Raw genomic sequence first — 19758 nt, 5'->3', positions numbered from 1 at the left:
CAGAATACGTTTGGTGTACGTTTTTCTCAGGTTATTTCTGTAAACTTTTGAATATCTACTGTCAACTGCCACAAAATTTTGTACATGTGGGTTTTAATAAACCTCCCAGATTGTTTTTGCTTAAAACTGGATAGCGACCTCGATAATGTAACAGGTAAGGTGATATAGTGATTTGTAAGAGTATAGGTGTGTGTGTGGTAATAGTGATCTTTTTAATGTAGCGTAGTTGGCGTTTGTACTACACTACAATAAACTGCATGTCCTCCGTGTGACCCGTGTTACATCGCACCTTTGTAAAGCACTAATTGCCGCCGATTTTTTTTCTTTTTTGCATATGTATACCACCTTTTTTACGGCTTTAGAAGTGCTAGACATCGCCTTTTGTTTATCGTGGATTGCACATCCGTTGTCATAAATTTTTTTTGGATTCGACCAAATAGCCAATCAAATGTGAAGACTTCAATTCAAATTTCGTTCTCATTGGCCCATTTTCACGTGACACCATAGACATTGGTGACCACAGATGTGCAATCCGCGATATCAGCATGAAATATCATGCCTGATCACACTGACGGATATAGTGGTTACCTGTAAGGCGTACAATCCTGGTTACAGCATTGAATTCGCGTCAGAGAGCCGGAGCGAGAGGGAAAGTATAACACGTGTTCACTACAGTTCTTAATAATACCCAACATACAAGCATACACGTGAGCATACACAAAAGAATAAGAGTTACTAAATAGGTGATATTCATATCTTTGGGACATCCTCCGGGGGGCCACGTAGGGAAGCAATCCATTGTTTCACCACTTGCTGTCCTCGCTTGGCTGCTTCACGGGTTGGTCGACGGATTGGATTGTCGGTCGTTGACTGTTCTGGTCCATCATCTGTTGAGATGTTTGCTGTTGTGTCGTCTGTTAGCTCCAGTGGATACAGGCGAGCAATGGGGCGATTAGTCCGGCCAGTCGAGGTGCGGATATCAGCAGATCGGATCATTCCATCCGCTCCTTTGTTGACTGATTCGATTACTGCCATTCTCCAGTTCACTCGTGCAGTATCATCATGGATGAGAACGACATCACCAACCTTAACTGCTTGATGATTATTACCAGTTACTGTGTGGGTCTCCCGTAGTGTTGTGAGATATTCATGATTCCATCGGGTTGCAAAATGCTTCAGTATGAGAGCCTGTTTCTTGGCTCTGTGTCTGATCTCAGAGGCACCAGTTGTAAAATCAGGATCATGAATCTCATCTTCTTGTACATTTATGTGAGGTAGTTTGACAATTCTCCTGCCATGAAGTAATTGTGAGGGTGTTATTGGATTCAGATCTTTGATGTCAGATGAGACATAGGTTAATGGACGATCGTTTAGGAGTGCCTCCACCTCTACGATGATGGTTTGAAGACTCTCTAATGTGGCGTGTGTTCTTCCCAACGTCTTCTTTAGAGTGGACTTAGTTAGGCCTATGAGGCGCTCCCAAAAGCCGCCAAACCATGGGGCTCGTTTGGGTATGAACTTCCATTCTACACTCTTATGTGCGAGGGCTTCAGTCAATTCAGTGGATGAGAGTAGTGTCTTCACTTCTTCTGCTACTGCCAGAAAGGTGGAGCCATTATCTGATAGTAGAAGCCTTGGGAGGGATCTTCGTCCAGCAAATCTGCAGAAGGCTTGCAGAAAGCATTCTACTGTGAGGTCATTGACCAATTCTAGGTGCACTGCTCTGCATGCAGCGCAGGTAAACAGGCAAAGGTAAACCTTTCGTTCTCCTTCAGTGGAGCGGACGTACAGGGCTCCAGTAAAATCTACTCCAGTGATGTTGAAAGGATTAGTGTAGGTTACTCTGGATTGAACAAGTGGAGGAGGGTCGGGAATGGTGTAGGGCTTTCCACTAGACTTCCTACATACCACACATTTGTGGATGATGGATTTAATTCGTTGACGGGCAGAAGGTACCCAGTAGCTTTGTTGTAAGGCAGTCAATGTTGCACTTACTCCACTGTGAAGTTGAGTGATATGAATGCTCCGAATGACAAGAGTGGTGAAGTAATGATGTGCTGGCAGTAAGTAGGGGAATTTAGCCAGTTCGGATAGGGGAGGCATTGTGAATACGTCCTCCACAACGCAGCAAATTGTCATCAATGAATAATCTCAATTGTCTTACTAGTGGCAAACAGTTGTGGCCTGACTGTATGTTGGCTATTTCTTTGAGGAAAACGGAGTGTTGGACATCCTGTATCCATTTCAAATTGGCTCATGTAAGTTCAGACACTGTTAATGGTCCTGTTTGTTGTGAAGAACTAGGCTGTCTAGTGTTGTGGATAAATCGATACACATAGGCGGTAACAGGTAGTAGTTTGCTTAACTTACTGAATGTTGTAAGGTCAATGAGGTAATGTAACCCAATGCTAGGTGATTTAGTGGTGTCAACTGCTGGCGTATCAACCTCCTCATCTGCATCTGCTTGTACAAGTAGAATTTCTGCATGTGGCCATGTTGGCCATTTGGATGGTGAACTCAGCCATGTAGGACTGTGTCTCCATTTTGTGGATGAGTTGAACTGATCAAAGGATACACCTCGGGTAAGCAGATCAGCTGGGTTATCAGCTGATGGACAGTATCTCCACTCTGTTGAAACTAATCTAATTTCACTGACATGATTGCTGACAAAAGGCTTGAGGGTTTTCTTACTAGTGAGCCATGAAAGAACAATCTGGCTGTCTGACCAGAAAAAGATATCTGTAGTGCAGATGGACGTTGAAATGAAGACATATATTCTGGCACCAAGTACAGCAGCCATCAACTCAAGCCTAGGTAGGGTGTGTTGCTTGAGGGGAGCAGTTCTTGCCTTCGACATGAGTATTGCTGATTGTGTTCCTTGAACAAGGTACGCGACAGCGCCATAAGCCTGTGGACTGGCGTCTGCAAATATGTGAAGTGTGGCTGTATCTGGCATCACAGTGCACTGACGTGGAAATGGCATCACTGTGGCTTGGGTGATCTCTGTGGCAATCTTGTACCAGGTCTTACATAGTTCTTCAGTTAGCTGATTGTCCCATTTCAGTTCTAGTTGCCATAGCTGCTGAAGGAATAGTTTAGCAGTGATGGTGACAGGTGTTATTAGTCCCAGAGGGTCAAAGATACTTGAGATCCATTTCAAGACTTCTCGCTTTGTTGCTGTAAAGGTAAACACTGTAACATCAGGATTAGGTGAGGCACAGATTGTGTCAGAGTGGGTGTCCCACCACAAACCAAGTACTTTGACTGGGTTTTTAGTGTCAACTACACTGTGTGATTGTGCCACACTGTTCAACTGTTTGCTGTTGGAGGCCCAAGAACGTAGATTGAAATTGGCACTGCCTAGAACAGATCTGGATTGTTTAAAGTAGGTTAGGGCAGCTTCTTCAGTACTTACAGGAACCTGACACCACATTGTCAACATAGATATTTCGAAGGAGATCTCTAGAAGTTGCTGAGTCATTCTGATGTAAGTGATAGCTTATTACGGCATTTACAACCCTGAAATGGAAAGTCACAAATGGGCTAGTAGGATCAGTTGGGTTGGATAGCCAAAGGAAGCGTGTAAAATCTCTGTCTACTTCATTGAGGTGTACATGTAGGAATGCCTTTTCAATGTCTGCTGAGAATGCGAAATTGTGTTGACGGAAACGTAATAGAATTGTACAAAGGTCATTGAGGAATGGAGGACCCGGGTTGAGGCAATCATTCAGACTGGGAGAGCTTGGTGACTGCTTACAGCTGCAGTCATAAACGATTCGGATCGGTGTAGTTGATGACTCCTTTTTTACAGGATAGTGCGGAATGTAGTGTACCGATGGGGATCTGGCATTGTCATCAATTCTCTCAATGAATCCTTTCCTTTCCTGCTCTTCAATAATGTTACTGTAAACTCTGAGTAGGTGGGGAGTCTTGGCTAATTGGTAGATCATGGATCTGGTGCGTTTAGCACAGACAGTGTAATTGGATGGTAAGGCAGGGTGGCTGGGTTTCCAGGGAAACTTGAGGCAATATGTGCCATCTGGTTGCACAGTGATATTGTTATCAATGTATTGCTATAAGAACTCTGTATCAGTGTTTTGCTTCACCGGTGTAGTGCCCATAGATTCCACTGTCCAGAACTGGTGACAGTCTGTATCTTCAGTGACACAGGAAAAGGCTAGAACTTGTGAGCAGGTGACATAAGCTGACTTGGTGGAGGGCAATGGACCAGATAGGAGATACCCTAGTCTCGATTTAACAGCTGTTGGTCCATCCCCACGTACTATTCTATCTTGTATAAACTGCCAGTAATAGTCAGCTCCAATTAAAATGGAGATGTGAAAATTCTCGTCGCTAGTCACTGGGTGGGCTTGTGGCAATTCTTGAAGGTAAGGAAGCTTATCGAGATGGGCACGGATGCTGTTGCGGATAGGAGCTGCAAGCTTTGGTACGATCAATACTGATATGGGTATGTGGCCCTTGTTCAATGTCTGGATAAGCACAGTTGCTCTAGCTAATCTTCTGGGAGTTGACACTTGTTCACCAAAGGGCAAGACTGAGATATTCTCATGGTGAGTTGGCTGAAGTTGTAACTGGTTGGCGAGTTCTTGTGTGATAAAGGAACGCTGGGCACCTTCATCAAATAAGATGTGGCCTTCTACAGTAGTTTGGCTGGCCAATACATTTGCAATAGCTGTCTTCAGCAAGCACACACTTTTGGAGAAAGCAGTAAGTGATGTGGAGGTAGCAGCTGTATCTTCGTTGTGAGTTGTAGTTGTGTGAGCTGCAGTGGTGGCTGTGTTCTGAGGAACTGTCTGAGTCTGAGGACCTGTCTGATTTGAGACGGTAGTTGTGTGAGCAGGTAGTGTCTGTGGCGGTGGTTCGACACTTGCAGTGAAGGCATGGCAGAGACTCGTGTGATGTTTCTTATGGCACTCTCTGCATGTAAACTTTGATGCGCATTGGGACACCTTATGGTGGGCAAGACAATTGAAACACAGACCTGCGTTCTTAATGATGGCTAGACGTTCCGTGGGAGATGAAACAGTTGTACATAAATGAGGTTTATGCATCCCCTTACAGAATACACAAGTAAGGTCTTTCTTTGGTCTATCACGTGTTGCTCTGTTGGCGGCCATATGAAAGGAGCTAGTAGTTGGCGTGTGAGTGGTCTTTCTGTTTGAGTGTTGTATAGCTTCAAAAATACGTATCTCCTTGAGGATACTTCCCATTAATTCATCTAGGGCCCATTCGGTGTTATAATGGTCACGGGTCATACGTGCCCTGGTTTCAGATGGCAATTTACTTAGAATGGCTGGGATTAGGAGAGTAGCATAAGAGTCTGAAGATTTTCCCAGTGCTAGCAGTGATCATCTATGACTCTGGATAGTGTCATGAAATGATTGTAAACTGTTCAGGGTGTTTATAGGTGGTGTCACATGTAATAGAGCTTCCAAATGTGCATCTATTATATTGTATCGCTGACCAAATCTTTCTTGGAGTAGTGTAACAGCAGGCAGATAGTTGTTGTCTGTGAGTGGGAATCCAGCAGTTACGTGAGATGCGTCTCCTTCTAGTTGTGCACGTAGGTATGCAAACTTTTGGGCATGTGTCAGATTAGGATTAGAATCCACTCCAGCTGTAAATGAGTCCCAAAATGGCTGCCATTGTAAGGGGTTCCCATTGAATGTTGGTAGTGTTAATTTGGGAAGCCTACTGAAAGTAAGTGGTGGGTCTCTGGCAGGTGTAGATGTGTGAATAGGTAGATTACCACTGTCAGCACTCACATGTTCTAAGTCAGTAGCTGCTGAGTGAATTGGTTTCTTCACCACTTTGGTCTCTGGCATCTGAGATGGTGTTGTAGCCACCAAGGGTGGGTGGGATGTCAGGGTATGGGAAACAGCTCTTTGAGTTACTGGGGGCTGGTAAGCCTTCTTGATAAATTCTTCTAGGACTGCTATCTTTTCTTCCAGCTCTGCTATGTAGATATCTGCATCAGTGAGTTCTGTTTCTACATTCTGGATAGCTTCGGAGATATCATCGTTCAGTTTGCTGATAGCATCCTTCTTTGTCTTAAGTTGGGCAAGAGTGGTAGCGACGGCAAGCCTTCGTGAATCGGTGACTACTTCTAGATTGATAGTGCTTAGTTCGCACGATGTTGCATCTTCAACTTTCGCCAGTAGCTTCGTGATGCTAGCCTTGCAACTCCGTCGTTTAACGCGAAGACGTTGGGTATCATCCATCTTAACTCGTTGTTTTGTCACAGCACCAGATGACGGATATAGTGGTTACCTGTAAGGCGTACAATCCTGGTTACAGCATCGAATTCGCGTCAGAGAGCCGGAGCGAGAGGGAAAGTATAACACGTGTTCACTACAGTTCTTAATAATGCCCAACATACAAACATACACGTGAGCATACACAAAAGAATAAGAGTTACTAAATAGGTGATGTTCATATCTTCAGGACACACACCTCTGAAGTGTCATGCTGTATTTCTACAGTTTTATACTATCACATCTGTGAAGTGCTATATGCCTCCTCTTTTGATCTTTTTAGCCTTGTTTGACACAAATAGCTTTGTGAGCATCTCTGTGCAACAGTTTGAAACAATACCATCTGACACAACTAAGATCAAGTGATCAAAGGGTTTTACAAGTGATCAAAATCTCTGCAAAAGTGACTTTTTGAAAGTAAACAGCAACAAGAGAATTTACTAACTTTTTATGGTTGACGATCAATGCTCTTAAATATGAAATCAAGTGATCAAAGCAAAGGATTAATGCGTTTTGTTTTTGATTGTGGGTTTAATTTTGAACAATTATGTAGAAGAATTTGTCAAAGTTTTATTAAAATGTGGTGTAATTAAGGCTGTTTGTAGATGAGACTGTTTGTAGATGAGACTGTTTGTAGATGAGACTGTTTGTAGATAGTTTCCGATAAGGTGTTGTTGATAAGAACAAAAAATGTTTGTAGCTGGAACTGATGTACTCATTAGGAATGCAATATTTTTATCAGTATCGGCCATTTTTGATTTCAGATCAGTATCGGTTATGGTTTAAGTGGCCAACTTAGTACTTTAATGCTGCCTTGCAACCTTTCAGTATAAAAATGTCTACTATTATAGGTGATTGTCAAAATGTGGTATGTACTTATGAAGAATGCATTTTCTGTATAGACCAACCATTGTCTGCATGTGATAACTTTAGCTCATTGGCAAAACATCCTAGCAGCAATAGCTAGACTCCAGATGGCAAGTACATTTCTCTCTACCGCTTTGCCAGTAAGGCGAGAGTTGACCTCCCATCTTTGCACAATGGTTAAACGTCTGGTCAAAGCGTCTTCAAGGTAGTTGCGGGACACCCAGAAACTCAATCTCGCGTGTTGAAACTATTGCCACCTATCAGTGGGATTAATCAACAATAGGCAAGGAGAAATCCTCAAATGTTTAAGACAAGTAATCCAAGTGAAGTCAGGTGATCCGGGGCTTAACCTGGTTGTGGTCAAAGGGAGAAGAATAAGATAGTGGTGGTAGATGTGGCGATACCATTTGAAGAAGAATCTGACAGCCTTCTAGTAGTAAGACAAACAAAAGAACAGAAATATATATAGCAATCTGGATACCTCCAGTTTTTGCATCCCAAGCTCAAGCTCTCACTAGTTGCCAGAGTGGGACTGAGCGAACTTTTTCCTTTACTCCTTTTTCATAGGTAATGTCACCAGTGCATCCCCGTACTGTTCAACTGAGCCAGTGTAGATGTCTTGCTTACAGAAATAGTTGAGGCCTGATAAATGTTCTGATTCTAAGGTAACCGAAGACCACCATCTCACCAGTAGGTGTAAAAGTAAGGCATGCTAGTCATTCTAGGAAACCTAATTCATACTTGATTGTCTAGATTCGTGGCCCCTTTCATGGGCAGCATGGTCTGTAAGGTAGTCTAGTTTCGGCTTCATGAATCAGTGTAGGGCATTCAGTTTTTGCCAATTCATGAGAAGGCTATCAAAATTGCCTGGTTTCTTTCAGCTACTGCTCTCCTGTTATAGTATATCGCTTCAGCCCTGGGGTTGTATCTAAGTTGCATTAGCAGAAATTCGGTCAAACTTGAACGCTCTATTAGATAGTTTTATTATAGTAATTTTGTGGATTTCAGTTAATTGAAGGTAAACGATCATGCTACAGTAGCTTACTATACCATGATCCATTAGAAGACTACAAAATGCATCATAAGTGGTAATAAATTCATTGGTGGTATGAATCACGTTAAGAAAATCTTTGGGCGATAGGTATTTACCACACATGACCACGATTGTCGCCGAAAGCCATATGAACACGCTTAGCATTTCTAAGGATTTAATTAAGCAGACATACCATAATGAACCACCACTCAAGGATCCACTGTATACTGAAGTTAGATCTACAACTATACTGGAGATGCAAGTTGAATTACGACAAAACTCCCTAATAGAGTAGTCACTGCATTTCTGCTAATGGGTATCCCAGGTAACGGTAAGTGACATTCATAATTCAGGGTGGATAACTCCTTGCTATTGAAATGAAAGTTGTTTTCCACAATGTGTTGTAAGGCATGGCTGTTTACACTTTGGGTTACACATTTAAATGCCTTAAACTGCAGTCCTGCAACTATTGTGCACAGTCAAGAATTTCTTATAAGCACTTGGGACTTTCTGCTATGAAGCAGAGGTCATCTACATATGCCTGTACAGCTACTACACCTTGAATGGAGTTGTAGCTCTCTCTGTTGACACTGCCTATCAATTGTTCTAGTGCCTGGTCAAACAGAATTGGGCTGAGTGATCACCCAATGTCATTTGTGTGGTGTTACCCTATCCTTACCTGCATAGTCAGTTGGTGTAATGTAAGCTCAATTCTTCTGTTGATTGCAGGAGATAGCTAGTTGACAACCCTAATGCATTTTCCACGTCCAGCCATGCAATGTAAATTTTCTTACGCCTTCTTCAATTGTCTTGCATACAGGATTGAAGAAGAAAAGTATGCTTGGAGCATCCTTCAAAAGTTTTTGGGCATAGCTGATGGCATCCACTTCCGCACTTCTATAGCCCAAGATGTGATCCTCTTTGTAATACAGGCAGCACAAAGTTTGTATATGGTGTTCTGTAGGCAAATCATTTGTTCTTTTAAGCCAGTACTGTTGTACTGTCTTCCAGCTGTCTGGTATCTTCTTGGCTTTTCTACACACATTGAGTATTAGTGTCCGTAGTCCTGCTTTTGAGTCCAGGGCCTTCCAGTTCTGATAGGTTAACCCATCTGGGCCAGGTGCAGACCTGGCCAGCAACCGTCTTACCTGTGAGATTACTTCCCTGTCAGGCCTCCTGGTTGGTCTCCTTCTTTGTGAGTGTCCGCATTGCCATCTGGTGGTGAAATTGGTCAAGAGGTATCTTGAAAACTTCCCTCTCTTCGATGCAGTTCTTAGCATTCTGTCGATACTGGACCTGTAGCTGTTTGATCTGTTGGATGTAGCGCTGTTGTCCAGATATTCTGCTACCTGGTGTTTCATCAGTATCTGTCCTACCATCACCCCTATTGTCAATCCTATCTGTTTGCTGTTTGTACAGCTGGTCTACTGTCATTCATACCTGAGTTACGGTTGTCTCTCTCTATCTATAACTGAAGTCTCTTCTTTCCTTCGTATTGTCCGTGTCTCTGTGAGGACTTGTTGCTCTAAGAAAACTACTCCCATATCTCTAGGAATTGCTTGTCTTCACCGTTTGAAATCATCTCCATATCGGGTTCAGATAAACCCCATTGAATGGTGCGTTGGTCAGTGTTTCTAGGTGACCCCCATACCGTCCGCAGTTGATGGTACCTCGAAGTTGCTTGAACCGTTTGAGCACTGTACAAGTTGAGAGAAGGTTAAATTGGGAAAGCAGTACTCTGAGAAGAAAATGTATTTGCCATCTGAGATCCAGCTGTTACTGCCAGGGTGTTTTGCTGCTGAACTAAAGCTTTTCTACTGGTCGGGAAACTTAGTCAGCGACTCATCTCCTGTTGTTTCCTCTCCTCCTAGTTTGCCACTGTCTTGTTCTGTGTCCTCTTGTTGCACTGTTCCATGACTTGAAGGAGTCAAATAGAGACCAAAGCTCTACAGGCTGAAGTTACCATCCTAGCCTATGCAGACAACTTGCTTTTTGTCAAGTTGCAGACCCTTTTGCATATGGCTCATTGGGTGGGCTGGCTTGACCTTTAAACCAGCCAAACGTGCCACTCTCAGCTGGAAACCCAGCGACACTGGCACCAACACCAAGTTGGCATCCCAAATAGTGCTAATGATCCTCATAGTGGGCAACCCATCACCCTAATGTGAAAATGGTTGTTTTCCACAAAGTGTCGTGGGGCACAGTTTATACTTGAGGTTGTGCATTTGGATGCCTTGAACTGCAGCCCTGTCCAGATTGCAAACTCTTGTGCCCAGTCAAGCATCTCTTGTAGGTGGTTGGGGGTATCTGCTATAAAGCAGAGGTCACCTGCATATGCCAGCACAGCTACTTCACCTTGGGTGAAGTTATAGCCCTCCTTGTTGACACTGTGTATCAACTGTTCTAGTTTTAGGTCAAGCAGAATTGGGCTGAGCGGACATCCTTGCTTTACCCCTTTCTCACAATGTATGCCATTCGTATGATGTTTCCCTATTCTTACCTGCATAGTTGAGTTAGTGTAATGTCATTCCATTTAAGCCCAGCTCTTCTATTGATCACAGAAGACGGCAAGTTGGCACTACCCCAAATGCATTTTTTCGGTCCAGCCATACAATGTAAATTTTCCTATCTTTCTTTGAGTGTCTTGCATACAGGATTGAAGAAGAAAAGTATGCTTGGAGCATCCTTCAAACGTTTTTGGACATAGCTGATGGCATCCACTTCCCATTTTTATAGCCCAGGATGTGATCCTCTTTGCAATACAGGCAGTACAAAGTTTATATATAGTGCTGTGTAGGCAAGTTGGTCTCTAGTTATTACATTTTATTTTTCTGTGACTTGAAGGAGTCTAATAGGGAACAAAGCTCTGCAACTTTGATTGGGATAGAAGAGTTACCATCCTAGCCTATGTTGCACCTAGTCATAGAGCCATCACAACAGTTGCAGGCCTTATTACATATGGCTCACAAATATGCTGGGTAGGCTGGCTTGACCTTTAACCAGTCAAATGTGTCACCCTCAGCCTGAAGCCCAGTGACACTTCGTTGAGTCGGCACCCTTCACTCTTGGAGGAGAACAGCTGCCAACGCTTACATGGGGACAATCCCACTCATTCCTCATCACATGACTCCTTATCCTGAGGCTACAGGTGCAGCTTCCTAAACTTATATACTGTCATTGCATACTTTGTAAACATCATTATTAAATAATAGTTGAATCTTTAGCTAGTTTATATAACTTATCTATGCTGGCTAGTTTATCAATATCACTGGCTTTCTATGTAGGTCCTAGTGGGACAGTTAATAAAATAATAGACTGTTTAGAGTAGTTTTAGTGGAAGATTCTAGCAATAAAACATTCTACAGCCATTTCTTGGCAACCACCTTGCATCTCACAACTTTTTCACCTGTAAATAGAATTCTAGGGAAACAGAAACCTACATAAATTCATCGATTCATAGGGCATTAACATCACTGCACCACCTTTTACCTGTTCTGCTTCCAAGTTCCAACCACAATAACCTTCTGGTTGACTGCAACCAAATATGCTCTGGGTCACCCAGGACTTGTTGCTCTAAGAAAACTACTCCCATATCTAGGAATTGCTTGTCTTCACCGTTTGAAATCATCTCCATATCGGGTTCAGATAAACCCCATTGAATGGTGCGTTGGTCAGTGTTTCTAGGTGACCCCCATACCGTCTGCAGTTGATGGTACCTCGAAGTTGCTTGAACCGTTTGAGCACTGTACAAGTTGAGAGAAGGTTAAATTGGGAAAGCAGTACTCTGAGAAGAAAATGTATTTGCCATCTGAGATCCAGCTGTTACTGCCAGGGTGTTTTGCTGCTGAACTAAAGCTTTTCTACTGGTCGGGAAACTTAGTCAGCGACTCAGCAAGCCACTGGTCCTGTAGTAATGGGGGATGCAGTCATGGTTTTCTCTTAAGTGATGGTGCAACTTTTAATTTGACCTCCTCATCTGTGAAAGTAATTTTACACCTAGTCTATGGTAACACCCTCTCACTAAACTGTGCAATGATTTGGAAATCATGACTAATCTGATGTTCCTCCCAGTCTGGGTGAGCATTCGGCACAACTGGTAAATACATGACTACAATGAGGCACAACATAACTATAGTACTCTCTGACCACTACTCGCAAATTGACTGCCATGAAAGTTAGTGACACATTATATCATTTGAAAATCCAAAGTTGACAGATTTACACAATCATGTATGGTGGATACACTCTGTTCTGAGTTATCATTGTTTACCTACATGGATGGATAACATAATATTCTCACACATCAAAGTAGCAATTTGTAAATAAACAAGTTTTGGGTACAAAAATGTTCTGGTGAATACTTTTAGGTACAACAATGACTGAAATTATTATGCACAGAGGTATGTATCTTCTTAATTGTTTTATAGTTTGTCTATCGTGCAATTTCTTTTGACAGAGTTACAAACTGCCTTTAAATTTTATTCACATAACTACCGGGAATCCCCCTTCAATTCAAAGTGATATCTAGGCTATTCCAGCTAGTCTATGAGGCCTGTACCATTGTTCTTCAGTCATACATCAGAGGGAAGGTAGTTCACAAAGCCTGTAGAGAGTCACCGCCACACCTAAGGAGACCACCGAAAAGAAATCACAGTTAACCTTTACAAAAGTTTAATATAGACTTCATTTAGCTTTTTACTTCTTGCATACAGGCTGCTTTTACCATTTAATGGTTTTACTCAACGGAGACAAACACACACACACACTTTCAGAAAACAATTTCAGTAAACCAGGTGTGCACCCACAGCCGGCCAAAGCGCACACCTGGGTTTAAAAACTTTGTGATTTGTCGTAAGTTGTTTAATCTAACAATGTTTCCTTAGCAGTGCGTACCAAGGACTTCTTGTGTTGGTTCTGGCCTCTGGTGTCACTTATTCTGTGTGTAACCATAGCCACAACTGTTTAGTCCTTACTAACAAGATATTTGAAAACTTGTGGAGCCCAGGCAACATCGAGCTCATCCTCAATGTTTGGCAACCCCAGGCCTCCTGCTCTTCAATTGTGTAAAAGTAAGGTGTGTTAGTCCTTCTAGGAAACTGAAATGCCTTCTTAGCCATGCCAGTTGTCAATATTCTGGGCCCACCCTTTTGTTGGCAGCATGATCCTTAAGACTTAACCTATCTTTGGCTTCACAAACTTGTGAGGGGTATTCATTCCATAAAGTGTCGTGGGACAGACTGCAAAGTATTGTGCCCAGTCAAGCATCTCTTGTAGGTGTTTGGGGGTTTCTGCTATAATACAGAGGCCGTCTGCATATGCCAGCACAGCTACTTCATTTTGGGTGATACTTCATCTTGGGTGAAGTTATAGCCATCCTTGTTGACACTGTCTATCAACTGCTTTAGTGCTAGGTCAAACAGAGTTGTGCTGAGCGAACATCCTTGCTTTCTCACAATATATGTCATTCATATGATGTTTCCCTATTCTTTACCTGCACAATCAAGTTGGTATAATGTTGTTCTATTTAAGCTTCTGTTGATCGCAGGAGATGCTAGTTGGCACTAACCCAAATGCATTTTTCAGGTCCAGCCATGCAATGTGAATTTTCCTGTTCCCTCTTTGAGTGTCGTGCAAACAGGATTGAAAAAGAAAAGTATGCTAGGAGCATCCTTCAAAAGCTTTGAGCACATCACAACAGTTGCAGGCTTTATTGCATATGGCTCACAAATATGTTGGGTGGGCTGGCTTGACCTTTAAACCAGCCACCCTCGGCCTGAAGCTCATTGACACTTCATTGAGTCGGCGCCCTTCACTCTTGGAGGAGGACAGCTGCCAACACTTACACGGGAACACAATCCCACTCGTTCCTCATCACATGATTCCTTATCCTGAGGCTACAGGTGCAGCTTCCTAAACTTATATACTGCTATTGCATAATTGTAACTGTCTTCATCATTAAATGATAGTTGAGTCATCAAAATATTGTTTGTAGTTTCAAGGAAGCAATTTTCAGTGGTGACATGGAGCTATGTATGCATAAAAATCAAGTTATTGTTCTTGTTAGTAACACAGTGGAGTGGCATGCCATCTTCTTTGTCCACATACAACACTGCTGTGTGTTTCTGATATTACAACGTGTCCATTAATCCTTTGTAATAAAGCTGTAGTCATTATGAAATACACGTATTTAAAACTAAGTGATGGTAAAAGTGACATACTAATTTAACCTCTAATGGGACATGTTATGTATTGGGTGATATATTGTCTATATATGCCCTTGTAGGGATTACCTTTTCTTTATGGCCACCAGGGAACATGTTGATAAGATTTTGGAGCAATGGAACAAGTCTGGTGTCATCCAACAAACTTTGTCAGATATTGACAATAACTTCACTCATGCATATGCCGACACTATAATGACCAAACTACAGACTGGCTGGTCATCATGTCTAGTGAAACAGTTCACCACAGCAATGCCACAATTATCAATCATACAAGATATTGTATGGGAACAGTTGCACACTGGTGACTGGAAGGATGTACCAGTAATATGGAGGTGTCTGTATTCACATTCCTCATTACTAATATCACTGTGTCACGTTAGTGATGGAAATTTAACCCAGGCCATGTTGGAATTGGATAAGGCAATCCTCATGGGTTGTCCTATACTTGACAATTGTATACAAGAACTAGCAACTGTAGTTAGTAGTGAAATATCCTTCAATAATAATAATAGTACTAGTACATCTTCAGCTGACAAAAAACAGAGTCTACAAACACTTGATATAGACCAGAGCAGAGAAGATGATAGTGGTCAGGCTAAAAGACCTAGACTAGACTCACATGACAGCAGAGATGTTGTATCAGTTAATAATATAATTGAGAAGGTCAGGTCACCATCACTTAATGATTTCCTATTAAATTACATGACAAAACATCATCCTGTGATACTATTGGACTGTATGGACCACTGGCCTGCATCTACCAAATGGAGGTAACTGACTATAATTGTGACTAGATTTTTGAAAATGTGGATTTTTAAAATTGTACATCAGTAGTGGTGTTGTGAGGTAAACAGTGTTAAAGATTTCAAGCCATTGTAACTAGCTATGGTAAGTTTCTGGAGCATGTGTATGAAATTTTCACCAGAGACATACCAATTTAGAGCATTCCCGGTTACTTCCTGTAGAATTCCCTGCCAAACTTTTAAAACTAAATTTTCTACTATCTGACGAACTGATTGACTTCACTGACTGCTTCAACCTGAGATGTACCTTTTAGCATTTCGGTGTTTGATAGTTGGGGCACGCATTCAGTTGTGCAATTAATAATATGTTAACCAAGAGTTGGTAATATAAAAAGAGAGGAGAGTGTCCTACTTCAGTATAGCCTGTACAAATGGGTATTTTGAAGTAATACAGTAAAACTTTGATTTCTTTAGGATATCATGTCAACACATACAGTGTTAAGGAGTGTTGACATTGTCATCAGTGGACTGCTTATTGAAGCCATAACTACAAGGGTCTCGAAACTTAATGTAGATTATAGAACTTTGTGTGGACGAGATCAAAGGAAAAGGTTTACTTTAAATTTCACAAAGTACACTCTCAGCCAGCCAACAGTGTTTCATGACCACAAAGAGTGCTTTATTGCACCGCAAAGAGTGCTTTATTCGTTCAATAAAGCACTCTTTGCAGTGCAATAAAGCACTCTTTGTGAGCAGTAAAGCACAGTTGCCCACGTGCCTTAGTGCAGGCTAATAGCCTTTGGGGCTCATGCCATTACGACTAATCACCCACACCGGTGAAGGCTGATAGCCTCGCCGCACTGAGTGATCAATCACCCCAGCCAATACAAGTTCTACCACTGGATTGCTTTTATAGACATACCTAAATGCTTCGATGATGGGTGGGAGAAGGTAATGTTGCTGTTACATTTGTTAATGTAAATGGGCAAGTCCTGGAGATATCACGAAAATATTTTGCCATGTGACTCACAATAGAATCGATTGTGGGTTGCGAGCAAAACCTGCCAAAATACGCGATGAATGTCTTCCATGCCAAACTATGGTGAACTGCACGTGTGTTACTTTGTTAAACTAGTTTGTGTGCATTCAGGCTGCTAATAGTTCGTGCAACGCATGTTAATTACGAGTCCTAGTGTATGGTGAAGCTACACGACTAGAAAGTTCCATAAATCATTTAAAGCATAGCCTTGCTTGTGCTATATGAAAATAAAACACTCAGCCGCGCCCCTTGTGCTTTATTTTTCATATAGCACTCGTACGTAGAGACCTGACCAACTAACACATTGAAAGTGACTATAGATATATCATATCTTCAAAATATAGTTTATACAGGCTATACTGGAGTATGACACTTTCCTCTCTCTTTACATTATGAACTCTTGGCCTAACATTCTTTCCTTTTGATATGGTATGTGATGGTTCACCAGTAGCTAATGAATTATGTTATTACAAGACAAGTAAGATAATAAGTGCAACGTAAAATTACAATTTTATATTTGAGTATATAGGGATCAAGCAGTGAAACAAGGGAGGTCATCTGTATCTGCAGTTATGCTATCGGACATTTTATCCCTGTTTCAGTCTATTTATAGGAATTAAATGTCCACTAGTATAGCTGCAGATACAGGTGATATTATTTCTATGATCCCTACATTTCTAATTTTTTGTACTACTGTAATAGAGGTGTTGATTTGATCAAAGATGAACTTAGCTTAATGTGTTTTTACAGGCTGTATATGATTACAAACTGTTAACAGTTATAAAAATAATATTATCCACTTGATATAATAATATTCTCCCTCATCAGTATAGAGTACCTGAGGAAGATAGCTGGTCCAAGAACAGTCCCAGTGGAGTTGGGTTCACGTTACACTGATGATAACTGGTCTCAACAACTGATGACTATTGTTAGCTTCATTGACAAGTATATAGACAATCCTGTAAGTAGTGTATCCGTAGTAGTATTTTCTTCCTTTTAAGGCTGTGGTGAATTATATCTCTTTACACGTTTAGTTACTGTATGCTGTATGGGTATTTTCATTTCAATGATCCTTACTGCAGTTTCTTTGTTTTACAGACACCTGGAGATCCAGTAGGATACCTGGCACAACACACATTATTTGATCAGGTAAATAGATCACCTTGTTGCCGTTTTGAAATAATCATGTTATTCTTTTTCAATTTTAAAATCATCATTGTGCTAGTTTTTGTTACATACTATTCTTCTTAGTGTATGCACTCTTATGCTCATACTGTAGAGTCTGGTTGTTAGGTGCATACATCTAACAAAAGTTCGCAAAAAAATATTGTGATTAGCATGTATAGTTGTTAAGCACATACGCCTAATAAAAAACCTCATTATGGATTCACTCTCTTGGGGTGGTATGAATTGCAGTTATTATATGTACCAATATTTTGGGTCCACTGAACCCTTCATGTGGAGCATACTACAGAAGACTACTTTGATTGTTAAGTATAGTAAAGGCAGATATTTTGGCTTTGTACTTCGTGAAATTTTGTGCTATACCTATTAGCAAATGGCAAATGTCTAGCATTTCTTCTCTTGTATAGCTCCATGTCATGTTGGAGCTTCATGTTCGTCCACATGCGCTTATCGATCATGATTAACGGGTAGACTCTCTATATGCTTAACAGGTAATATGCGCTTAATATCTACATGTACTTAACAACCAGATACTACAGTTCAGTAATATTATATTTTGTGTTTCCATTTGCCCCTCAAGATACCTCAACTAAGAGAAGACATAGTAGTTCCAGACTATTGTTGTCTTACTACACTAACTGATGAAGATGGTAGTGATAATCCTGATGTGAAGATTAACGCTTGGTTTGGACCAGCAGGAACTATCTCTCCACTACATTATGATCCTGAACACAACCTTCTCTCACAAGTACAACTAGTCACACACAATTGTAGATTGTACAATGATATAGTATGTCCTTGTGATATGTACATCATACACTACCTTTGAAGCCACAATACCAACACAAAAAGTTTTCTACTACAAATTTTGGTTATGTCTAACAGTTTATCAGTCAGCTAGTGACTAGCAAGTATGTGTTAAATTGTTGAAGTGTTTCTGTGAACTGTCTATTGCGATTTACTACTGTAATTCTTTTTCACCAACTTTCTGTCTACCCTCTCTGTATGAGCATGTCACACACCTGGCTATAATGTTTTTCGTATCGACTGCTTCGTTTGGCAATATAATCTGTAATGACATCAGTGTGCATTGTGTAATGTAAACTAGTGAGTCACTTGGCCTATTGTACTAATGAGTATCATCTGTTGTTATCTGTTGTAGGTGGTAGGGTCAAAGTACATTAGACTATACTCAGCTGACCAGTCCAGTTATTTGTATCCTCGTGATGGCATCATGTCCAATACTAGTCAGGTATGATGTCTATTGAATATTTCATAATATCGTATGTGCCTAGATTATCATCCTATAAGTTAAGATCCATTCATGGTTGTCTTATAGGTGGATGTGGAGAATCCTGATTTGCAAGAGTTCCCTCAGTTTACCAAAGCAGTTAGCCTGGAGTGTATCCTACAACCAGGACAAATGTTGTACATCCCACCAAAGTGTTGGCACTATGTACGCTCCCTTGAAACCAGTTTCTCTGTCAGTATGTGGTGGTCATAGTCTACCATGAAGTATAAACCACATCATGTATTATATGTATGATACATGCATTACTGCATACATGTAATATACTGATCCACTTGTAGTAAGGTTGTGAGTTGACTTTATTTTGTTAGTTATATCAAGAGTACATAATAAAAATATTAAACTTACTTACTGAGGCTGCAGGATAAGGTAATTTATTATGGGTAGCCAAGCTGAGAGGAGAATTTGCCAGAAAAATCCATACCTCCATGATCCCTAATATGCAGTATATACTATTGTTTGTATGATAGAAACTGATGTCGGCTGGTTTTAAATACTTCAGAAAATTTCCCCTAGCAAAGCAAGTGAAGGAACAGTTAAAGACAGCGGTAAATGACTGCTTGAGGTTCACCTTCAAGTTAATGGTGTTAGCGCAACACCATGGCATTGGTGTATCAAGTGGCTGCTATGCGCCTATGACATTTGTCTTGTCCAGAAAGTAAGCTAACAAGTGGCAAACTGTGCATGGGTACTAGCATCAAGTGTTGCCATCTGAGTATATAGTGTCAGTGTCACTACAGCATTCATCTAGCAAGTTAATAGGAGAAAAAGACTGCAACAGAAATGCCTGAAAGTTGAGTGACAACATCAAAAAATAGAAGAAAACAGAGCCAAGTTTGACTATGTTTAAACTGTCAACTGTTCTGTGTTTAAATTCTTTTAGTTATAGTTTTATCATGAACTATTTACCTGAGTTTGCTTAAGCATTGTAAATACAACTTTACATAGGCCAGTGTTTTTACAGTATTGCAAGATCCTAAGGAAGGAATTTAAAACAATTGCCAAATTCCAATGTTTGATTTGCCACAGTCTGCCTGAACACAATTAAGGCTAGACACACTGTGTTGCATAACCACCATTTTA

General features: G+C 41.1%; 5 protein-coding genes across 6 annotated transcripts; 1 reads left to right on the top strand and 4 right to left on the bottom strand.

Annotated features, from left to right (window-relative positions):
* The first annotated feature begins 9 nt into the window (after positions 1-9).
* On the top strand, positions 10-19022 carry LOC136267253 (lysine-specific demethylase 8-like). 2 transcript variants are annotated; one of them, XM_066062336.1, is made up of 7 exons: positions 10-154; positions 14459-15169; positions 17010-17142; positions 17280-17330; positions 17947-18114; positions 18529-18618; positions 18706-19022. In XM_066062336.1, exons 2-7 carry the CDS (start codon positions 14475-14477, stop codon positions 18868-18870), a joined length of 1302 nt encoding a protein of 433 aa, XP_065918408.1. In that variant the 5' UTR covers positions 10-154; positions 14459-14474; the 3' UTR covers positions 18871-19022. The 2 variants fall into 2 exon arrangements, with proteins under 2 accessions (XP_065918408.1, XP_065918409.1); XM_066062337.1 differs by having other exon boundaries at positions 66-154; positions 14486-15169.
* LOC136267569 (uncharacterized) lies at positions 751-2103 on the bottom strand. The gene has a single exon (XM_066062730.1). It carries the CDS (start codon positions 2101-2103, stop codon positions 751-753), a length of 1353 nt encoding a protein of 450 aa, XP_065918802.1.
* On the bottom strand, positions 2255-3950 carry LOC136267568 (uncharacterized). Its single transcript, XM_066062729.1, has 2 exons — positions 3416-3950; positions 2255-3360 (listed from the first exon to the last, which is right to left on the bottom strand). The coding sequence occupies exons 1-2, from the start codon at positions 3948-3950 to the stop codon at positions 2255-2257; spliced, it is 1641 nt and encodes a 546-aa protein (XP_065918801.1).
* LOC136267567 (uncharacterized) lies at positions 4074-5276 on the bottom strand. Its single transcript, XM_066062728.1, has one exon. It carries the CDS (start codon positions 5274-5276, stop codon positions 4074-4076), a length of 1203 nt encoding a protein of 400 aa, XP_065918800.1.
* Positions 5370-6242, bottom strand: LOC136267566 (uncharacterized). The gene has a single exon (XM_066062727.1). The coding sequence runs from the start codon at positions 6240-6242 to the stop codon at positions 5370-5372; it is 873 nt and encodes a 290-aa protein (XP_065918799.1).
* Positions 19023-19758: the final 736 nt, after the last annotated feature.

Source organism: Dysidea avara, chromosome 9 (genome assembly GCF_963678975.1).
Source record: "Dysidea avara chromosome 9, odDysAvar1.4, whole genome shotgun sequence".
Taxonomy (NCBI): Eukaryota; Metazoa; Porifera; class Demospongiae; order Dictyoceratida; family Dysideidae; genus Dysidea; species Dysidea avara.
The sequence above is the reverse complement of the archived record's forward strand: the minus strand, read 5'-3'. Positions and strand labels throughout refer to the sequence as shown.

Bases quoted from the DNA above. Each gene is read 5' to 3' on its own strand.
- LOC136267569 (XM_066062730.1), bottom strand. From the start codon at position 2,103: ATGCCTCCCCTATCCGAACTGGCTAAATTCCCCTACTTACTGCCAGCA.
- LOC136267568 (XM_066062729.1), bottom strand. From the start codon at position 3,950: ATGATCTACCAATTAGCCAAGACTCCCCACCTACTCAGAGTTTACAGT. The intron at 3,361-3,415 runs GTAAGTACTGAA...GATCTGTTCTAG, and splicing joins CAATGTGGTGTCAGGTTCCT to GCAGTGCCAATTTCAATCTA.
- LOC136267567 (XM_066062728.1), bottom strand. From the start codon at position 5,276: ATGACCCGTGACCATTATAACACCGAATGGGCCCTAGATGAATTAATG.
- LOC136267566 (XM_066062727.1), bottom strand. From the start codon at position 6,242: ATGGATGATACCCAACGTCTTCGCGTTAAACGACGGAGTTGCAAGGCT.
- LOC136267253 (XM_066062336.1), top strand. From the start codon at position 14,475: ATGGCCACCAGGGAACATGTTGATAAGATTTTGGAGCAATGGAACAAG. The intron at 17,331-17,946 runs GTAAATAGATCA...TTGCCCCTCAAG, and splicing joins AACACACATTATTTGATCAG to ATACCTCAACTAAGAGAAGA. The intron at 18,619-18,705 runs GTATGATGTCTA...GTTGTCTTATAG, and splicing joins TCATGTCCAATACTAGTCAG to GTGGATGTGGAGAATCCTGA.